Source organism: Conger conger, chromosome 12 (genome assembly GCF_963514075.1).
Source record: "Conger conger chromosome 12, fConCon1.1, whole genome shotgun sequence".
Lineage (NCBI taxonomy): Eukaryota > Metazoa > Chordata > Actinopteri > Anguilliformes > Congridae > Conger > Conger conger.
Genome location: NC_083771.1, coordinates 25,071,343 through 25,091,515, shown reverse-complemented (window position 1 = coordinate 25,091,515; position 20,173 = coordinate 25,071,343). Strand labels below are relative to the sequence as shown.

At 41.1% G+C, this 20,173-nt stretch overlaps 1 protein-coding gene across 1 annotated transcript in view; it reads left to right on the top strand.

The window, feature by feature from the left end:
• Positions 1-20,173, top strand: part of plppr1 (phospholipid phosphatase related 1) — a 41,508-nt gene that overhangs the window by 9,301 nt on the left and 12,034 nt on the right. Inside the window, exons 3-4 of the mRNA XM_061263338.1 lie at positions 11,227-11,415; positions 17,716-17,848. Coding sequence (XP_061119322.1) covers positions 11,227-11,415; positions 17,716-17,848 — 322 coding nt within the window. The remainder of the gene's footprint in view (positions 1-11,226; positions 11,416-17,715; positions 17,849-20,173) is intronic.

The following is a 20,173-nucleotide window of genomic DNA, read 5'->3' as shown; positions in this document are numbered from 1 at the left end:
GGAAAAGTTTTCTATGACTTTATTTTAAGGTACAATGGGTAATTTCTGACTTCAAGAGAGGAATTGCAGCAACAAACACCCTCAAACCACAACACTGTTTATCCCCCCACATCATTGGCTGTGGCAATTAGAACCAATTTTCAACTAATGAGCTTGAATAATAATACAGTTATACTGTCAGGGATCGGACAAAGGGAACCAATTGCAGACTCAGGGGTAACATAATAAGGCAAGCTTTAATGACAAAGGGCAGATCCAAAACGTAGTCCAAAAACAGGCAATGGTTGTAATCCAAGCAGACAGGATTATGCAAGGCAGGCAGAGTGTAATCGGGAAAGTCGAGTTCAAAAACCAAGAAGACAGACAGGCAAATGTACAAAAAGAAAAATCCATAGCAGAGACCAAAAACCAGTAAAATCCAAAACAGAGCAAAACAGAGCAAACCAGACAGAATATACATTACATCACATTACATTAATGGCATTTGGCTGACGCTCTTATCGAGAGCGACGTACAACAAAGTGCCTAGGGATAAGTGCGCTGAAAGACCCCAGAGGGAAGTACAATTTCAACTGCTACCTGTACAACAACTATAAGGACCAGGGCCTATTTGAATTCTTTTTATTTTTATTTTATTTTTTAAACAAACAAACAAACAACAAAGCAAAAGTGACCAAACTTAACTAGCCAAGCACTGCTTACCTAGCCAAACTAAAAATACCGATACACAAAAAGCAAATCACAGAAAGACAACAATTAAGGTTCACAGGGAGGTATGGAGGGACGGGGAGAGGTGCTGCTTGAAGAGGTGCGTCTTCAGTTTGCGCTTGAAGGTGGGAAGAGATTCTACAGTTCTGACCTCAACGGGGAGTTCATTCCACCACCGTGGAGCCAGAACAGACAGTAGTCGTGAGCGTGAGGTGGAAGTTCGGAGAGGGGGAGGTGCCAAGCGGCCTGTGGAGGCTGAACGATGCACAGGGAAGAGGAAGCTAGAACCGGGGTAGGGAACAGAATATAACAGATAAGACTAGCAACAAGAAACTGAACAAGGACAGGATTAAATACACTACTGACAAGCACACAATGAGAAACAGGTGAACTGAATGACAAGAGACAGAAAGTAAGTACATGTAAGGCGTGGGGAGGTAGAGAAACAAAGACAAGACATGAGACACAAGACACAGGTGGAACAAATGAATGAGAGGGAATGAAACAGAAAACAGACTATGGTAAGCACAGAGGGTACAAATCAATGGAAATGCTCAAGACTTAAACAAAAATAGATACAGAAAAACACAGAACCTGACATATACTGTGCAATGATTTGGTACAGAGTCTCGGTCCGTTAACTGTATATTTGAAACCCAAATTTAAGGATTTTAATCACAGGCATGTCAGTAAGCCTTTTTCAACAATAGGAAGGGATTTACAAAGATCTTGTAACAATGTTTTAACATAGAAATCTTACCTAATGTACCTTCAACAAAATACAAAACAATTAGGAAAATTATGATTTGTAAATCTCAAATTTGCTCTTTTCTACTGACACACACACACACACACACACAAAAACACCCAAAACATCCACCACCAAATTTTTATTAAATAAATCCAGGGTGGACTTTTGCACAGGTCTGTAATGGGTGTGGATTCACCCTGCAGTCCAGCCGAGCTGTTATGGTGACAGTGTGCACATCTACTGCTTGCTAGACAGTAAGCACTCATAAGGAGTATGTCTTATGAAACCAGGTTAGAACCTGAGACTCAAACTGGTGGTTCAGAGACTGTGGGTCAGGGCCATAAGCCGTGTAGGTCAGGACCCACTGCTGGGTGAGGAGCAGAGCTGGGAGGCCCTGAGAAAACAGTGTGTGCTTACTCATTTCTATATGAAAATCTATTTCCTGTGCTGTGCTTTTATGATAGGAGTGGGCTCTAATTGCCATATGAGCTGTTTTTCTCATGAAGACATTGTTTTAAATTAGTAATGTTTAGTTATTATATGTATTTCTTATGTCTAGGAATTCAAATTGACTTTTTATTAAGTTATGAGGAGTCTGTGTAAGATGTGCTGTGCTGTGCAAAAGCCCAACTAAACAACCTGTGTTAGTATATGCATTACTGATAGAAATAGTAGTTTTATCATCTCAAAGGTGATCATTTATCCTTAACATTTCCTAGAAGAACTGCACAGAACTTTTATCTGTATTTAAAATATTATTTTAAATGTTGTTTCTGTTATACCACTCCCTCATTTTAGTGAATTATGACACTAAATAAAAATAATGTTGACCACCCAAGAGAGGGGTGGGGGTGGCGGGAAAAATACATTAAATGGCATAAATGGCGTTTTCTCTGCAATTGAATAGTTATCAACAAAATTAGTTTTACCATCCAATTTTGCAGCATAACCTCAGAAAAAGCTTTGCTAAAATCCTTCCAGGAATTTGATGAGTGATGAAGCAGGATGCAGGATTGCTGGGTACACACTGACCCCTGCAGGAAGTGAGGGAGTACAATACTATCCTCTGTTTCCTGCCTGACAAGGTCACTGCAGGATCTTCCCAAGAGTCTGCAGTCTCAAAGACCCACCTAAATTTTGCAAGATATATTCCCCAGTGTGCTGCCATGTCCTAGATAAAAAGTCAGTTTGTGAATACAAAACCAAACTTGAATCATAAAAAATAAGGTTTGATAAGATAATGGTAAAATGAAAGACGGTCATCTTTGCCATTGCTAGCTGTGTCATTAGAATACAAATGTATTTTTACGCAACCTGTGAGTGCCTTTACCGAGGTGCTCAAGGCCAGTTCATTTGTAGTGTCAGAGATCAAGTGTGCTGGTACGACTGTAATGATTCAATCAAACTCATGTGCCCCCTGTACACTTTTACATAACCTCGGGCCAGGAGGTGCAGTGTGTATGGTTCCAACAAACACAAGTGCTTCTGTGGGGTGTCACTACATACACTACACTACAGTAAAGTTTATTAAAATGATTATATGTAGCTTGCTATAACCCAATATTAATAATTCATAGTCACCAATATTTATGTCTCCTGTTTCTCTCTGAAGTATGGCTGCAAACGGTCAGTATAAACACAGTGACAAACATGAAGAGGCCTCACCACTGACCTGAGAGAGCTAGGAGATTAATAATACACATTATGAAATGTATGCAGTTGACGTCATGAGAATGTATATGTGAGATGAGACCTTGCCACTTCACAATAGCAGAAGAGCTGCTGTATTAGAAAATATATGTGGATCATACATCCATCCATCCATCCATCCATCCATTATCTGAACCCGCTTATCCTGAACAGGGTCGCAGAGGGGCTGGAGCCTATCCCAGCATACATTGGGCGAAAGGCAGGAATACACCCTGGACAGGTTGCCAGTCCATCGCAGGGCACACACACCATTCACTCACACACTCATACCTACGGGCAATTTAGACTCTCCAATCAGCCTAACCTGCATGTCTTTGGACTGTGGGAGGAAAGCGGAGTACCCAGAGGAAACCCACGCAGACACGGAGAGCACATGCAAACTCCACACAGAGAGGCCCCGGCCAACGGGGATTCGAACCCAGGACCTCCTTGCTGTGAGGCGGCAGTGCTACCCACTGCACCATCCGTGCCGCCTGGATCATACAGTGTATGTAAATGAATTAAACTAGCACTTTATTTTCATGGTGACACTACTTGTAACATCACACTCTCTATGGCAGCACAAATGAATAACCACCACCAAAAAAGAATAAAAGTAAAAATAAAAAAATGGACAAAAAAGAACAATCACACATTACAAGAATGTAATAATGAAAATGCTTTAATAAATGCAAAATGCAAATAAATAATTGTGCTATGCTTCCAACAGAATAAAGATGCTTCCTCCTGTGTAATATTGGCAGTGACAGGTTTCATTAAATATTTAGTGAATGAAGTGGCAAGTTTAGCAGAGTGGTGGTCTCTGTAATATGCATTCATGTCAGGCTGAAAGCAAACATGCCAAAAATCAAAGCGCAGGCATGCGTATGTAAAACAGCTGGCTGACTTGCCTAAGGCAATGTTGAGTGGCAGGCTCTTTCTGTTCCAGGTCCAGTTTGCTAGCACACTAGAAACAAAATACTGAATCACTATGCAAAAAAAAAAAAAAAAGAATTGTATCAAGTGAACCTCTCTGTATTTTGTAGAACAGAGGTGTCCAGTTTCATCCAAAAAGGGCTTGTGTGGGTGCAGGTTTTTGGTTTATCCCACACTGAGACACCTGATTCTACTTATCAAGGCCTTGATTGAAGGCCATGATTAGTTCATTAGTTGAATCATTTGTGTTTATTCCTGAGCTTTAAAAACAAACAACACGATTTTAATCCTAAAACTAACCGGGAGCCAGTGCATAGAGAATCGGTGTAAGAGAATTGGAGAATTTGTGTAATGTGTCATGTTTTTTTGTACCAGTTAAAAGCCTTGCAGCAGCATTTGGCACTACCTGCAGGTGGTGGAGGGATGTCTGTCTGAGACCGAAGAGCAGGGAATTGCAGTAATCAATAAATCAATACACTATTTCTGTGTGTAATAGAAAATACATTTCAGCAAGGCTCCAGAATTATTGTCACCCCTGGTTTAGTACTTGGTGAATAACTGCATGAAGTCTTGACCTGTAATGCTTGGGAACGGTCAGGATTGTGGATCATTGCTTTATGCAGATCCTTGCAAGATCCTTCACATTCTTGGGTTTGCGCTTACCAACTGCCCTGCTCAATTCTGCCAACAGATTTCTGATTGGATTGAAGTGCGTCAGTCAGTTCCTTCCAGAAACAGAACGAGCTGCCATCCCTTATTCCCCTGCGAACACTTAATATTACAGCCTATGGGACTGTAGTTTGTAATTGTCACTGATTATCTGATTGCTCTGCATTTGCTTACTGTATTTTGACAACTACTGTACTTTGCACTTTTGTAGTTTATCACTGTATTTAGCACTTTTGTATTTTTTTACTACTGTATTCTATGTATATGTTGTTTGTAAGCAGGGCACATCTGGAAAGTCCATCTCCTGCCATGTCTCAGCCTTATGGTAGAGGCAACCATGGTAGATTGTCAGCCAAAATGGTCTGATACTTGGTAGAATCCATTATAGCATTGATTTTAACCAGTCCCACTGGACCCCTGGAATAAAAACATCACTGATCCTCCACCAAATTTAACTGGGGGTAAGAGGTGCATCTTCTTTTATACAATGCCAAACATGCCGATACTCTAAAATGTCCAAAATGACCAATTTGTTCAATTTGCTCTCATCTGAGACAGGACCTTGGGGCAATAATAGTTTAAACCAACATTTGAATGACCAAAATGTGTTCATTTGGATAATAAGAAGTAATCTTTCTTCAAAAAAATACATCGAAATGTCACTAAAAAGGCTTCCTTTACTGTATATAGCTGGGTGACAGTTTGCTGTGGCTGTTGGCTGCTGAGCCATGTGAAAATAAAATAAGAATTCTTGAATGATGACAGTTGAATGCTACTCATGGTACTAATGGCTGAAAAAGCCTTTTAGTGAAAAATGTCATCTTGTCCAAATGGGAACTATGAAATAACTGAACACAGAACACTGTGTTCAGTTCCTTGTCCACTTTTGTTCATCGAGTCTGCATTATGCAGAATGGATTCAGAGCATGAAGAGAGGTCACAAGTAATATTAGCATCTTTGCACACATATTGGAATGTACATTATAGGCAGTTGAAACCATTATGCAAGTAAACAATTTTGCGGTGAAATAGTTTGTCATTTGCAACTTTTCCATTTTCAAAACTGAGTTATGTGCTATTTTCTGTTAAAATAACGTTGGGTGACGGAGCAGCCTGCCTTTAAGATAAGGGCAGAGTAAACCGCTTACAGCTCTTTTGGTTCTTGCTTTTCCCAGAATTTATCTGTCATTAGTTGGTCTGCATTTCCTTGAGGAGTGCAGAATCTATAGTATTTTTTATAGTATGTTTGTGTTCAGATTACTTTGACTGATTCTCCGCTTTTATGTTCTTTAGAATTATTCTATTATTGCCCCCCCTCCCCCGCCCCCAGGGATTATTTTTGTGTACTTTATGTCTGAAACATGAAACGTCATATAATTTCTACTGAGACATCTGAAATTACTGCATTTATTGTCTATTGCAAGGCTTATCTGTATGTCGTACAATGCACTATAATAACTATTACTATCCACCATTCCACCATTCTCTTTACCATCATATTAGTTGCAGCCGTAGACAAACACTGTTAAGCAACAAAACACTTGCATAAAGGAATGGTATGCAGTAGGGATGCACTGATCTGATCGTATTGAGCTGATGTTAGCCTACCATGCTGGTCATATTGCGCCGATGTTAGCCTACCATGCTGGTCGTATTGCGCCGATGTTAGCCTACCATAATGTGAAAAGTACTGCTCGAAATCTGGGAGTAATTTTTGACTCAGAACTTAATCTCAATCTCCACATTACAAAAGTAATCCAGACTTGTTTTTACCATTTAAGAAATATCTCAAAAATCAGATGCATGTTATCATTGCAGGATACAGAAAAAATCATTCATGCTTTTGTTTCTTCACGTCTGGACTATTGTAACTCCATATATACATGTCTAAGTCATAAATCCATGTCCCGTCTCCAGGTGGTGCAGAATGCAGCAGCCAGACTTTTGACTAGGACAAATAGAAGGGCCCATATTACCCCAGTTCTAGCGACGTAACACTGGCTTCCTATTGAATTTAGAGTCAATTTTAAAATTTTACTTATTACTTTTAAAGCTCTGGCTGGCATTGCTCCGGAATATATCATTGACCTTTTAACATCATATCAAACTTCTCGCACACTCAGATCGTCTTCCTTGGCATTATTGGCTGTTCCAAAGTCCAGGCTGAAAATGAAGGGTGATCGTGCTTTTTCGGTTGTAGCGCCCAGACTTTGGAACAGCCTTCCTTTGGATATCAGAATAGCTTCCTCCGTGTCCACTTTTAAGTCCCAGCTCAAGACTCACTCTTATAAAATGGCTTTTAATATTTAAGGTTTGATGTTTTGTGTATTTTTATCTCTTTTATATTTTATTGTTGCTGTCTTGTCTAATTCTTGTTTTCTTTTTGTGTGCTGTTTGTGAAGCACCTTGTGCTCTTATGCTTGAAAGGTGCTGATATAAATAAAATTTACTTACTTACTTACTTACTTACCATGCTGGTCGTATTGCGCCAATGTTAGCCTACTATGCTGCTCGTATTGCGCCGATGTTAGCCTACCATGCTGCTCGTATTGCGCCGATGTTAGCCTCCCATGCTGGTCGTATTGCGCCGATGTTAGCCTACCATGCTGGAAAGGGGAATACGGGACAATAGACTGGGGGAGAGTCTATGCAGAGAACTGACGGTAAATCGGTTAGAACCACTGCCGTTCATGAGTGATTTGAGTATTATTATGGGGAATGGCCTGATACAGAATTATTGCATGGATGTCTCATGCATTATGAATGACAATGATTGCTGGACCTTTGTCTGTTTTTAATAATTATTGGGTTATTGGGTTAATACTAACATATATTAACGCACACACTTTACAGCTAAGCTAAAGCTGATGATGCCTAACTCAGTTTAGTATCCTAGTCACAAAGTGTCTGCTTAAACGGATGTTACCTGTGATTCAAGAGTATTAATCATGTTCGCAAACCAAGCTATGAACTTTAACAGTTAAGTGCACTGTGCCTACTTAACCTGTGACTGCAGTATAGCTCAACGTTACCATTAAGCTAATGTAATGTCTATTCTTGTGGATATCAAGACTTTGTGGATGTAACAATGTTAACCCATGATCTAGTTGCTTGTATAAGCCTGGACTTGAACTTTACAGAAAAACACTGTAGCAATATATGCTACTGCATCTCAGAACGTCAAGCTCTTAGCATCTCATAGCATAGCATCTCAGGAGATTCAGAGTCAAACCGCAGGGTTTTTAGAAAGTAACCTACGTCAAGAGCATTGCGTTACGAGAGCAGCTGCCACACTGGCTAACCTAAAGACGACAGTATGTAAGTGACGCCCTTTCGTAACTAAGAGTGGCGTGTCTCTAATATAGTATGCAGGTAGGAGAAAGAAAACAGAAGCTGGCTGGAGATGGTCGGTGCAGTTCTGACCACTTTCGGTGAGGGCCCAGCCTGTGCCCCTCACTGTGCCCCCGTGAGTGACCAGCTCCATCGTCTGTCTATGGAGTAGTTTTCAGAAACCCACGCAGACACGGGTAGAACATGCAAACTCTGCACAGAGAGGCCCCGGCCGATGGGGATTCAAACCTGGGACCTCCTTGCTGTGAGGCGGCACTGCTACCCACTGCACCATCCTTGCCACCATAATAAGGGAACACCCTTTCTAAATAATGACTGCATTCAGTAATATTTCCTGCATATTTACTACACAAATAATCATAATTCAAAAAGCAGCAAAGAGTAATTTATTAGCCTACACAGCATGTAATGAGTTGTTGTGGGTGGGGAGTTTTAGAGGAGCCTAGTTGTTATTAGGCTGTTTTTGGCAGCCTTATAATTAATCGGCGTGTGTGAATTAGTCGTTCTGACTGGGTTATGATTGTGCTGATTGACAGATCATGTGGATTTGGTATTCAGCGTTGTCATTTATAGAACCACTGTTATGCACAACAGTGGAGTGTTTCAGCATTTTTTTATGTTCTCTTCCATACATTTTTACTAGCAATACTTAGCATAGATTAGAAGCATAGCATAATCTAGACAGCCACGTCATACGGACATCACAAAGGCTGGTGTTGATTCACCGAAAAAGGCTTTATTGAATGTTATTTAAAAATAAATTCAAAACAGTTGTGAAATTTTTAAACAAATGCTTGGTGTAAAAAATGTAAATGCATTTCACAAGCTTTACTTAGTGTGTCGTAGTGTACAATCTGCACAATATTTTGTACCTTTTTTTTTTGTGGAAGCAAACAAAAAACCAAGAAAAATCTTCAGGGTTTTGTGAGATGTTTCTAACACCTATAAAATCAGTAATGAAGCTTTTCAAATCTGGCCTGACACATTGTTATAGTCCTATAGTCTGCTTTGTCGTACAGCCACCCACTCTACATTAAGTCCTCCTAGCAACAGGGTAACAAACGCTGGGCTCAAACCACAGAGTGCCCCTTACCAACAACTGCAAAACTGGCAGATAGTGAGTGGGAACATTTTAATATGTAAAATATTCATTGCAGTCAAAAAGTTTTAGAATATAAAAAAACCTGTCTGTGAACTGTCATTTTAAACAGTACACCCCACCAGAACAAACTGGCCTGCTGATGAGCCACATGAAAAAATCTGAACTTTAAATAAAGTAAACTCTAGAAATTATAGAAATATATTTTTTCTTTTACAGTAGTTTATGAAATATCAGTTTAATGATGGACTACGACTGAACATGATTTATAAAGAATATATACAGTAGATATTTAAAATGATCACACTTTCACTTTGATTGATCACTCACTATCTGTAACGGTGTGGTGACCCGCTGGGTGAGAGAGAGAGGGAGAGAGTGCAACACGGGTCAAGTAATTCAGCACCGACCAGTCAGAGTGGTGATTGACAGAATTTCTTTATTTTCTGACAATTCGTTTTCTGTAGGCACCTTCAGAGTGCATGACAAAAACATCAAGAACCAAAATAATTCTCCACAAAAAAATCTTTTTTTAAATGAACTGCCGCCTCTCCCTTCCCGGGGCTGGGAAAAAAAGAAAAAGGACCGGCATTCAGATCACAACGTTCGCCCATCTTTGTTGGGGGCAGGGCATTTTAGTCTCCACAGTTTCCTGGTCTCGGTTGTCCTTCCTAGTGCTCCTGGGATGATTCCGTCTAGGAATAGAGGTACAGGGGGTTAGCTTGCATATGTCGGCAGTGTTGTGCTCACATGCGTCCTGGATTTGGGTTTCTTCAGTGTGGCCTCTCCGCAAGCAATGGAGCTTTCTCTTTCTTTCTTTCACGGATTTCCTCGACGCTTTGTCTAACCGTGGATCTGTTTGTCTTTAGCAGGGTTTCGGGAACGCACTGGCCTCATGTCTCTCCTTCTCCATAACAAGCCCCGCTCTGTTTGCCAGCTTTCCTTCTTGTAGGGCGCGGCTCTCTCCCTCTAACGCAGTCCAGCTGTGTCTGTTCAATTAAAGATCATTAGTTGCGTGCACGGTCGCGTTCCACATGCGCCTCGCCCCGGTGGTGCTGGCCTTGGTGCTGACTCTCCCCCCCCGGGCTCTCTCCAGGGTGCTGCATCATTCAAATAAGAAACAGGGAAATACTCGCCGTCAATCAGCGTTCCTAGCTTCTGGCGCACGGGCCGTTCCACTCCAGTGGCGTACCGATCCCGGATCGGGCCACAACACTGTGCATGCTTATACATACCTGCCTGCATTGGATAAAACCGAACACTCTGTGTGCATGCCTGCCTACACACCACATGATGGACAGAATTTCAGTGTGTGTATTACAAATATAGGCTCCTTTGTTGCACTTTCTGCATGTGGCCTCTGTCTTTGCATCCTCTGATAGTCTTCTTCTGATCTTAGTGATGGATTATAGAAGTAACCAAGCGATTTCTTTTTTTTATTTTACCAAATGTGTGTGTGTGTGTGTGTGTGTGTGTGTGTGTGTGTGCGTGTGTCTGTCTGTGAATTTGTGTGTCTGTCTGAATTTGTGTGTGTGTGTGTGCATGTGTCTGTGTGTGAATTTGTGTGTGTGTGTGTGTGCGTGCGTGCATGTGTTTGTATGTGAATTTGTGTGTGTGTGTGTGTGTGCTTGAATTTGAGTGTGTGCGTGTCCTTGCATGTGTCTATGTGTGAATTTGTGTTTGTGTGTGTGCTTGATATCCACAGAGAAACTGAGAGGTGATTTTGAAAAGAAATGTGTTGAGGGAATCCTTATGGATCAGGAGTAAGGGGTGGGGGTGGGGGGTTCACTAGGGGGTGTTGTGTGTATGGGGGTGGTGGTGGGTCACTAGGCTTGGGGATGTGTGTTGGGACAACTGTGTGTCCTTCACATTTTTAACCTGCTGTAAAATCCAGCTATGCCAGCTTGACCAGTTTAAAAACATAGCTTGAGCAGGTTATCCCGTGTTTCAGCGGGGGCTGATGCTTTGTGAAAACGCTGTGTTTGCGCTGGGGCTGATGCTTTGTGAATACGCTGTGTTTCAGCTCGTGATCATGGCGGGAACGGTGCTGTTGGCGTACTGCTTCGAGTGCACGGACACGTTCAGTGTGCACATCCAGGGCTTCTTCTGCAGCGACGCCGAGCTCCTGAAGCCTTACCCCGGGGGGGAGGAGAGCAGCTTCATACCGCCCCTCATCCTGTACTGCGTGGTGGCGGCTACGCCCCCCGCTACTGTGAGTATGACCCCCCCAACACACCCTAACCCCTCTAACCCTGCCTAAACCTCTCTAACCCCCTCTAACCCCCTCTAACCGCTCTAACCCCCCCTAACCCCCTCTAACCCCCCCTAACACACCCTAAACCCCTCTAACCCCCTCTAACCCCCCCTAACCCCCTCTAACCCCGCCTAAACCCCTCTAACCCCCTCTAACCGCTCTAACCCCCCCTAACCCCCTCTAACCCCCCTCTACCCCCTCTAACCCCCCCAAACCCCTCTAAACCCCCTCTAAACCCCTCTAACACACCCTAACCCCCTTTAACCCCCTCTAACCCCCCTAACACACCCCTCTAACCCCCTCTAACCCCCCTCATCCTGTACTGCGTGGTGGCGGCTACGCCCCCCGCTACTGTGAGTATGACCCCCCCTAACACACCCTAACCCCCCTAAACCCCTCCTCCTGCTCAAGACTTTGCTTGACGGCTTTGACTATACTTCTGTTAATCAGGGCCAGTACCACAAGTGCTGCCCAATCGTTCTTGTAGCTTTTTTTTTGTTGTTTAGTTTTAGTTTACACCCCTTTGGGTGTAAAGGCTTTTATTATTAATGTCAAAACTGTGTATTCACGGTTTTGGTTCCATTTCTCAACCACATTTACATAGTGTGGAGTCAACTACATCGTACACATTTTAGTGCCCTTATATTTGTGCTGTAGCAGAGCATTGATCACAAAGCTTTGCTTACACTTGTACAATGGGCACTTTCATTAGACTCCTGATTTAAGTGCTGGCGTATCGTGTCAGCAGTTGCAGTGTGGCATAGTGGCTATGGTACTGAGCTGACAACTCCAGACTGCAGGTCTAATATCCTGCTGCAGTACTACTGCTGTGCTCTTCAGCAATGAGCGTAACCCTCCGATTATTCTGAAATCTTATGCTGCCTTTTTATGTTTGGGGTCAAATTGACTCCCAAAAGTTTAAAATTACACAAAATTATTGCAGTAGAAAAATAAATACTTTAAATGTTGCCTTCTTAACATCACCCATCACTAGTTATTTATCCCTAAATATGAAAAAAAGGTCATTTCAAGCTATAGAATCTATGGGCAAAATGACTCCACACACCATGTTTATACAATGTGACTACATTACCGATAGCATTTTGTTGATTGCATGTTTACTTAATTTAATCCCACCAAATTAGGAAAAGTCATATATCAAGTATCAAAAAATAAGGTTAACTGTTATTTAAAAGATTTCAAACACTGAATGGGGTTAAATTGACCCCAAACATAATGAGGGTACTTCAGCAAGGTGTGGAGCAACATACTTAACCTGGATTGCTTCAGCTGTTTTTTGATTGTACAGAAAGTAAGTACACTGTGTAAATTGCCCAGGATAAGAATATCTGATGAATTCCCAAAAAGTGGAATGGTTTGATATTGAAGAGGGTTATCAACAGCCCTGAGAACTCCCCTCGTAGGCTCATAATAGAATGCTTGGCGTTCTGTTTGGTGTGCACATGCAAGAGAAATTGGAACAACACTAGAGGGTGCTGGAGCTACAACATACTCATACACGGAGAGGGTCACTGAGAGTATCTCTCCGCTGTTTTGGGCAAAATGTCTGTTTTAACATGCACTCGCACGGGTTTACAATGTATATTGCACGTGTCATGAACAGCTTATGATGTTTTTGCAAAACATACATTTTAAATGCAACATAGCCCCGCTGAATAGCCCAATAATAACATACATACATGATCTTTTTTTAATTCATATTTTTATGTTCTATTCAACTGAGAGGCATCATTTTTCTTTGTCTGTTAATGTTAAGTTAATAGCTCATAAGGTTGCATTAACTTACACGGTATAAGACGAGTTAATGTAACCACATAATTTACCGTATTATCGAAGCATTATTCATTATTGTAGCACACTTGTATGAGCCCTTTGTACGCAAAAGTATGATACATTTATGTCAAGAATATGAGTATGTTCTTGCATGAGGCCGAATGTCCTGTCATATAATGATCCAGGTTGTGCCAAGCTTTAGTGGCTAAACTGATCGCACATCCAGAGTACAGTGAGAGGGATTCATGGTGGACTGTGGATTGTGGGACATCCAGGTCCTGTGGCTGTGTAAAACAGCCCCAAATCATTACTTCTTCCCAAACACGCCTGATGGGGACCATGAGGTTCTTGTGGCAATACATGGGGTTTAGTTTTTGGAGTCGTGCATTACAGCCAGACTATTCTGATTTGGTCTTGCCTATCCATAGAGCAGTGCTCCAGAAATCTGTGTACACAACAGTTCCTGAGCCATGTTTGCATTGTCACACAATCACATTGATGAGCACCTGGTCCTAATTACCTTCTTAATTGACATATAGGCCATAAGCATTTGATCACACCTGGCTTCTGTATGGTGGCTTGTTTTTGGCTGAATAAATAGCGACAAAGTTACATTTGTGTGTTATGAGTCACGCTGAGGTTACGCTGATCTCCTATAAACTTCTGAGACCCTGCAGAAAAGGTTTACGTGTTCTTTGACATGATACAGGTGTCCTGGATGAGAAAAACATGTTGTGAAATTATCTTTCAGAAAATTATGTCTTTTATTTTTGATTATTGTTCCTATTGTTTAGATTTCATCACTGTACAATATATGGTTCACAAACACACATTATTAGCATTACTGGGCTTACTGTGTTTGATTTACTGTGACTGCTCCCACAAGAGCTTTCATTGATGCCAATTGATTAATTAATATAGCGTTTGAAATGACTATTCATTTGTTCACAGATTTGTTTTACAATATATTTAATCATTTTTAATTTGTGGTTATATATTTTCACATTATTATTTAGACAGAAAGATAACTGAGAAAATAGCTCTGCAATGGACAAATAATTCAGAAATTTATATCGCAAAGTGTGATCATTTGCTCTTGAAATTGCCTTCCAAATGAGTGACCCAGAAGATTATCTTCACCTCAAGCTATTATTTCTGAGAAACGATTTCCTTTGTAATCTGCATTGGAAGCAATCAATTCAATACCTAATTCATGTTTTCTTTATTTAGTTTAACATTTTATTCCTTATTCTTTCCTATAACATGAGACCTTACGAAGTCCAGCTTCATTATAGGCAGGTATCAGGACCCAAATCAAACTTATCATACCCAGTGCTCACGAATGCCTAATACTGTGTGCCCTCGATTTAAATGTAAAGTCTTGCCTCACTTTGGCTGTTGGTCATTTTCTAAATGGCTGAAGTTGTAAAGGTGGTGTTCATAACCTCACAATTCACACCCTGCAGAAAACCAGCCCCCAGAAAGAATTTACGATTCAATTTCATGCTTCTATACTTACTATACAATGCTGTGTGTTGGAAAGCCATCCCTTTCAATGTGCTGTATACAGTAGATCTATACGTAATCAATTATATATCGTAAATTTGATTAACCTCTGACTTCTTTGGCAAAACAGTATTTTCTCATTCTGTGGCATTAATAGTTTTAGCCAAATTAAGCTGTTCCTGAGCCATGTTTGCATTATCACACAGTCACATTGATAAGCAAACAGATTGATCTTAAATGTAATTATAAATAATCAGAGCCGTTGCCTCCAGGAAAATAATGACAACTTGCCGTTGGTTTGTGAGTGTATGTATAAATGGGTGAATGAGAAGCATCAATTGTACGTACAGTGCTTTGGATAAAGGCGCTATATATATGCCAACCATTTACCAAGTATTTATTTTTAAGGACAAATTTTGATAGTGAACCAGGGTTTAAAAATCTGAATACTCAGTCCACAAAGCCTGGATCAAGATGCTTAAACATGGAATGTAAGATTTGCGCTGGTGCATTGTCACCGATGAAACTGGCTTTTGAAATGGTTGCATTTATTTAATTCCACTGTCACGACAATGTGTTTGGCATTTCTGTACAGAGTAAAATGTTTGGCTTGCAATGTGCTGGTAGAAATGAGCAGCATCAGATCTCCATGAAAACACAAGTCTTTGTGAAGGTCCCCTCAGGGAGAAAGGCACTTTCCCCTGGCCTTACTTCCTCTCCTGTGTACAGTGGGCTTACCTCAGTGCCCTCAGTGTGAGCATAAGTGCTTTGATTCATATCAGGACAAAGTACACTGGAGAAAAATAAACTATGTACTCTTAACTTGATATGGCAGTTTCCCAAATCAACTATCTCTCAAGACTTTTTCAGAGCTACAGAATTGCACATAGCTTTTGGAGTATGCCAGGTCAAATGATTTAAAAAAAAAGATAGGAGTATTAAAAAACAAGTATAAAGCTTGAACTTGTACAGCTATGAAACAAACATGCAGTCTTGTGATATGCGCCATAAATTGGTATCCATCTGGCCGTGTGTGTGTGTGTGTGTGTGTGTGTGTTTTTACGAATCGCTCTGTGCTGGGAAACGCATTCATCAAATTGAGCCTATAGTGTGCTGTCCGAACGGTAGGGCACCTGACTAGACTCAGTTAGAGAGATTTCCGAACCTACAATGGGTGCTGTGGGCCTAATGGAAAAAGGAAAATCAAATGGCACCAAAACCAAATCCTCCATTTCCACAGGTGACTCTGTTGGAAGATGGCCCCTTTATTCCCAATCGTTCTGCCTGCCGTGCTCTCTTGGTGCTTTGGCGGATAGTTTCATTTAAGTCGTAGTGGATATAAAAGATACAGAAGAAAAACCAAGCAAAACAAAATCTCTGGCACTGTGGACAGCCCTCTACTTGTAAAACTCCCCAGGCGTGGGAGAATGTAGCATCTCCCGAAAAGCGTTGGAAGAAGTAATAAAAAATACGTATTGAGACAGTGTAATATTACATGTGGAAACCTTCCCTCTAATCGGCTGACCGGCACGTGGCAAGAATTAACTGCTTTCCCCTAAGCAGTACTGACTGTCCTCCCCAAGGCCAATCTTAGTTTGCCTTCATGTTTTTCACATAATTAGAAGGCCAACCTATATCACCTGTGGAACAGAGTTGTGTCCCTGACGTCACAGCAGCAAGTGCCAAAACATAAAAAGGGGGGGGGGGGGGGGAGAAAATGTGTGTAATTCCTAGTCATAATCGCGCACACATAAAAACAGATGCTCATAGACAGATTTGGGAATAACAGAGTATGATGTGACTGTAGCCAGGTTTTTATTTTTTTATTTCTCCTCCCCCAGGTTTTAATGCTACATGTATTACAGTCCGAATCAACAAAGAAACAGTCAATCATGACTGCCGAATAGCAGAGACATTTAACCAGTATTTCCCTCTCTCTCTCCACAAGGGACAAGGCACAGTACTGCATGTATCTTAGTTTGAAGTGACAAAGGTCAACGACTTAATAGTGCATAGGTTCCCCAAAGCATTCGGAATTAATCTAGTGTGAGTACATTTATGAACTGTAAAATAAGTTTCACTGGCGCTAAAATCAATCATTACAGCTATAAATAGTATCTTGGCTTTCAACCACATACACTAGAGCTGTAGAGTGTAGATACCATTTATTCTTACAATCATTAGATTTTTCTTTCTTCAAAGCCATATTGAGTGCAATTGTGCTTTTACTCAACTGATCCTAAGTGACCCAAAGTAAATTCTCTGTGAAATTCTCTGGAAATGTAGATGCTAACTCTTGCTCTGAGATGACTGTTCCCCAGGCTGTGAAGGATAGATGTGTCGTTCACTCGAGGAACTCGAGTAGCTATTGTTATTATGCCAGAGATGGGCATGCAGCATCTCTATCTGTTTCTGGATTCGATCATCGTCTTCTTGTAATCATTTAATTAGCCCAACCATATACTGTATATGAACTGACATTTTAGCCACAGCTGTAGGAATGACAGCTGATACCTGCTTCTGTGTTCTGATATGGATGTTGGTTGTTGGTATATAGAACTAATTAGCTCATTGAGTTAATTAGCAATCCAGGAACTCCCAGAAAGGAAATACATTAAGCACTGCCTGCTCAGTTCTTGTGCACTTTTGCAAATGTGTTTTATTTTTCATGTTTTTCTGCTGACTAAAAACTAAAAATCGTATTTATAAAGGTTTTTCCTGTGTACACTTCTTGTTTTATTTATCAAAAGGACATGTCTTTAAAGTTGTATAATATTACACCACAGCAAAATGCAACATTGTAAAATAGCAACTATAGCAGGTGCAGTACAGTAACCAATCCCTCAGATTGCACCGTAAACGTTCAGTTGGACTTCGTATTTGGAACACATTTCATTACACATTAATCTACACAGGGTACTCCATTTTGTTTATTAATTTGCTTGTTTCTGGTTTCAGATTTTCATTGGAGAGATCTCAATGTACATCATGAAATCTACCCGGGAGGCCCTGTTAGCCCAAGAGAAGACCATAGTGACGGGGGACTGCTGTTACCTGAACCCGCTCATTCGCAGGATTATTCGGTTTATCGGTGAGTAAAACAGCTGACACAGTTGGAACAGTTGGGAAATGTAAGCGTGAATGGCACTGTATGATAGTCCTACCATGACAAAGCTTACCAGTGCCCTGTAATTAATGTACACTTTAATAGGAACACCTGTACACCTACTTATTCATGCAATTATCTAATCAGCCAATCGTGTGGCAGCAGTGTAATGCATAAAAAAATTTGATTTTAGTGATCTCAACCATGGCATGATTGTTGATGCCAGACGGGCTGGTTTGAATATTTCTGTAACTGCTGATCTCCTGAAATTTTCACGCACAACAGTCTCTAGAGTTTACTCAGAATGGTGCAAAAAAACAAATAGCTTCCATTGAGTGAAGTTCTGTGGACGGAAATGCCTTGTTGATGAGAGAGGTAAATAGAGAATGGCCAGACGGGTTCAGGCTGACGGAAAGGCTACGGTAACTCAGATAACCACTCTGTACAATTGTGGTGAGCTCAAAATGGTAAAGGGTTATGGTTAATGGTTGGAATTTATCCAAAACTCTGTACAATTACTGCGTCAACCTTTGGGGGTTGGGTGTCTTGCTCAGGGACACTTCAACACACCCAGGGCGGGATCGAAAACCGGCAACCCTCCGACTGCTAGACGACTGCTCTTACTGCCCTGAGCCAATGTTGCTCCATGAAAGGCATATCAGAATGCACAACACATCAAACCTTGAGGCAGATGGGTTACAACAGCAGAAAACCACGTTGAGTTTCACTTTTTTCAGCCAAGAACAGAAAGCTGAGGCTGCAGTGGGCACAGGCTCACCAAAACTGGACAGTCGAAGACTGGGAAAACGTAACCTGGTCTGATGAATCTCAATTTCTGTTGAGGCATGCTGATGGCAGGGTCAGAATTCCAAAAGCATGAATCCATGAACCCAACCTACCTTGTGTCAACAGTCCAGGCTGGTGGAGGTGGTGTAATGGTGTTGGGAATATTTTCTTGGCCCACTTTGGGCTCGTTAATACCAGTTTATCATTGCTTGAGTGCCACGGCCTATTGGAGTATTGTGGCTGACCATGTGCATCCCTTCATGGCCACAATGTACCCATCTTCTAATGGCTACTTCCAGCATGATAATGCAGCATTTCACAAAGCAAAAGTCAACTTAAACTGGTTTCATGAACATGACAATGTTATTCAGTGGCCTTCCCAGTCACCGGATCTGAATCCAACACCCTACACTAATCCAACACACTACACTAATACTGGATAGGGGAGGCCCTATCCAGTATTAGTGTAGTGTTCCTAATAATGTGCTTAGTATGACATTATATCAAAATAATCAGATGTATTTTCACAGAATACGGAACAAATTCAAGACATGTTCCCATCATCTATTTTGTAAATGTACAGTAAATATGTTAAACGACGTTTAAATTAAGTCACTGTTATAGTGATTCTATTCAGAATTCATAGCTGCTCTGCAAGGAACACAGCTACTAAAACATATACACTCATATACACTCCTCATAGAATATACTGCAGGTAGTAGCTTCACATTGGTATATGGTTGACTGCTGTGGCTTGTATATGCAGATACGTAAAAATGTAGGATACATTTAGTTACAGAGCTAAATAGAACAGGTGTATTCATAAGGTCTCATGAGATGGAAGGAACAGCATTTGAGTTTTTTCAGGTAAATAAAATGTATCTGCAATGTTTCTGTTGTTTTGTAGAATGTCTGTGGGCCACAGAGTGGCTGTCTCTACGGCCCGTGCTGTATGCACCATAATTCACCCAATCTGAAAGACTTCCAGGAGTATTAACATCGAGCCATGAGGTGACAAGCCCTGTGCCTTCCTGTCTGTAAGAACAGTTTGTCACTGCGAGATTAAACCAGGCTGGAATTAAATATTCATGACAGCCACGCCTCAAACCACAGATTCTGATTAATGCATGTTTACAGTCACACTCCAGTCTACAAGGCTGGTGGGAGCCATGGCTATTAACTGGGCACTGGATGTCAGGTTCATTAGCATAAGTAATGACTATTCGGAATAATGATTTCTGCATGTAGTGGTCCTTCATAATTATTTACATTAGGGACTGGACATCTCATAATATAGGAGTGAATCTTAATGAAAACCTTTATCTGACAGACAGGGTAGAATTGACATATACTGAAATTGCAATCAGTGAAAACCCTCACCTCGATGCACTAGCCTCCTTTCAGCAGAGAGTGGGGCAATCTTCTCCTCTCAGCCTTGGTATTGCAATGATATGGATCATCGTATCAAGTAATCTTAAAACACTTTCCACACAAGACAAAGATTTTCCGTGCCAGTGATCAGAG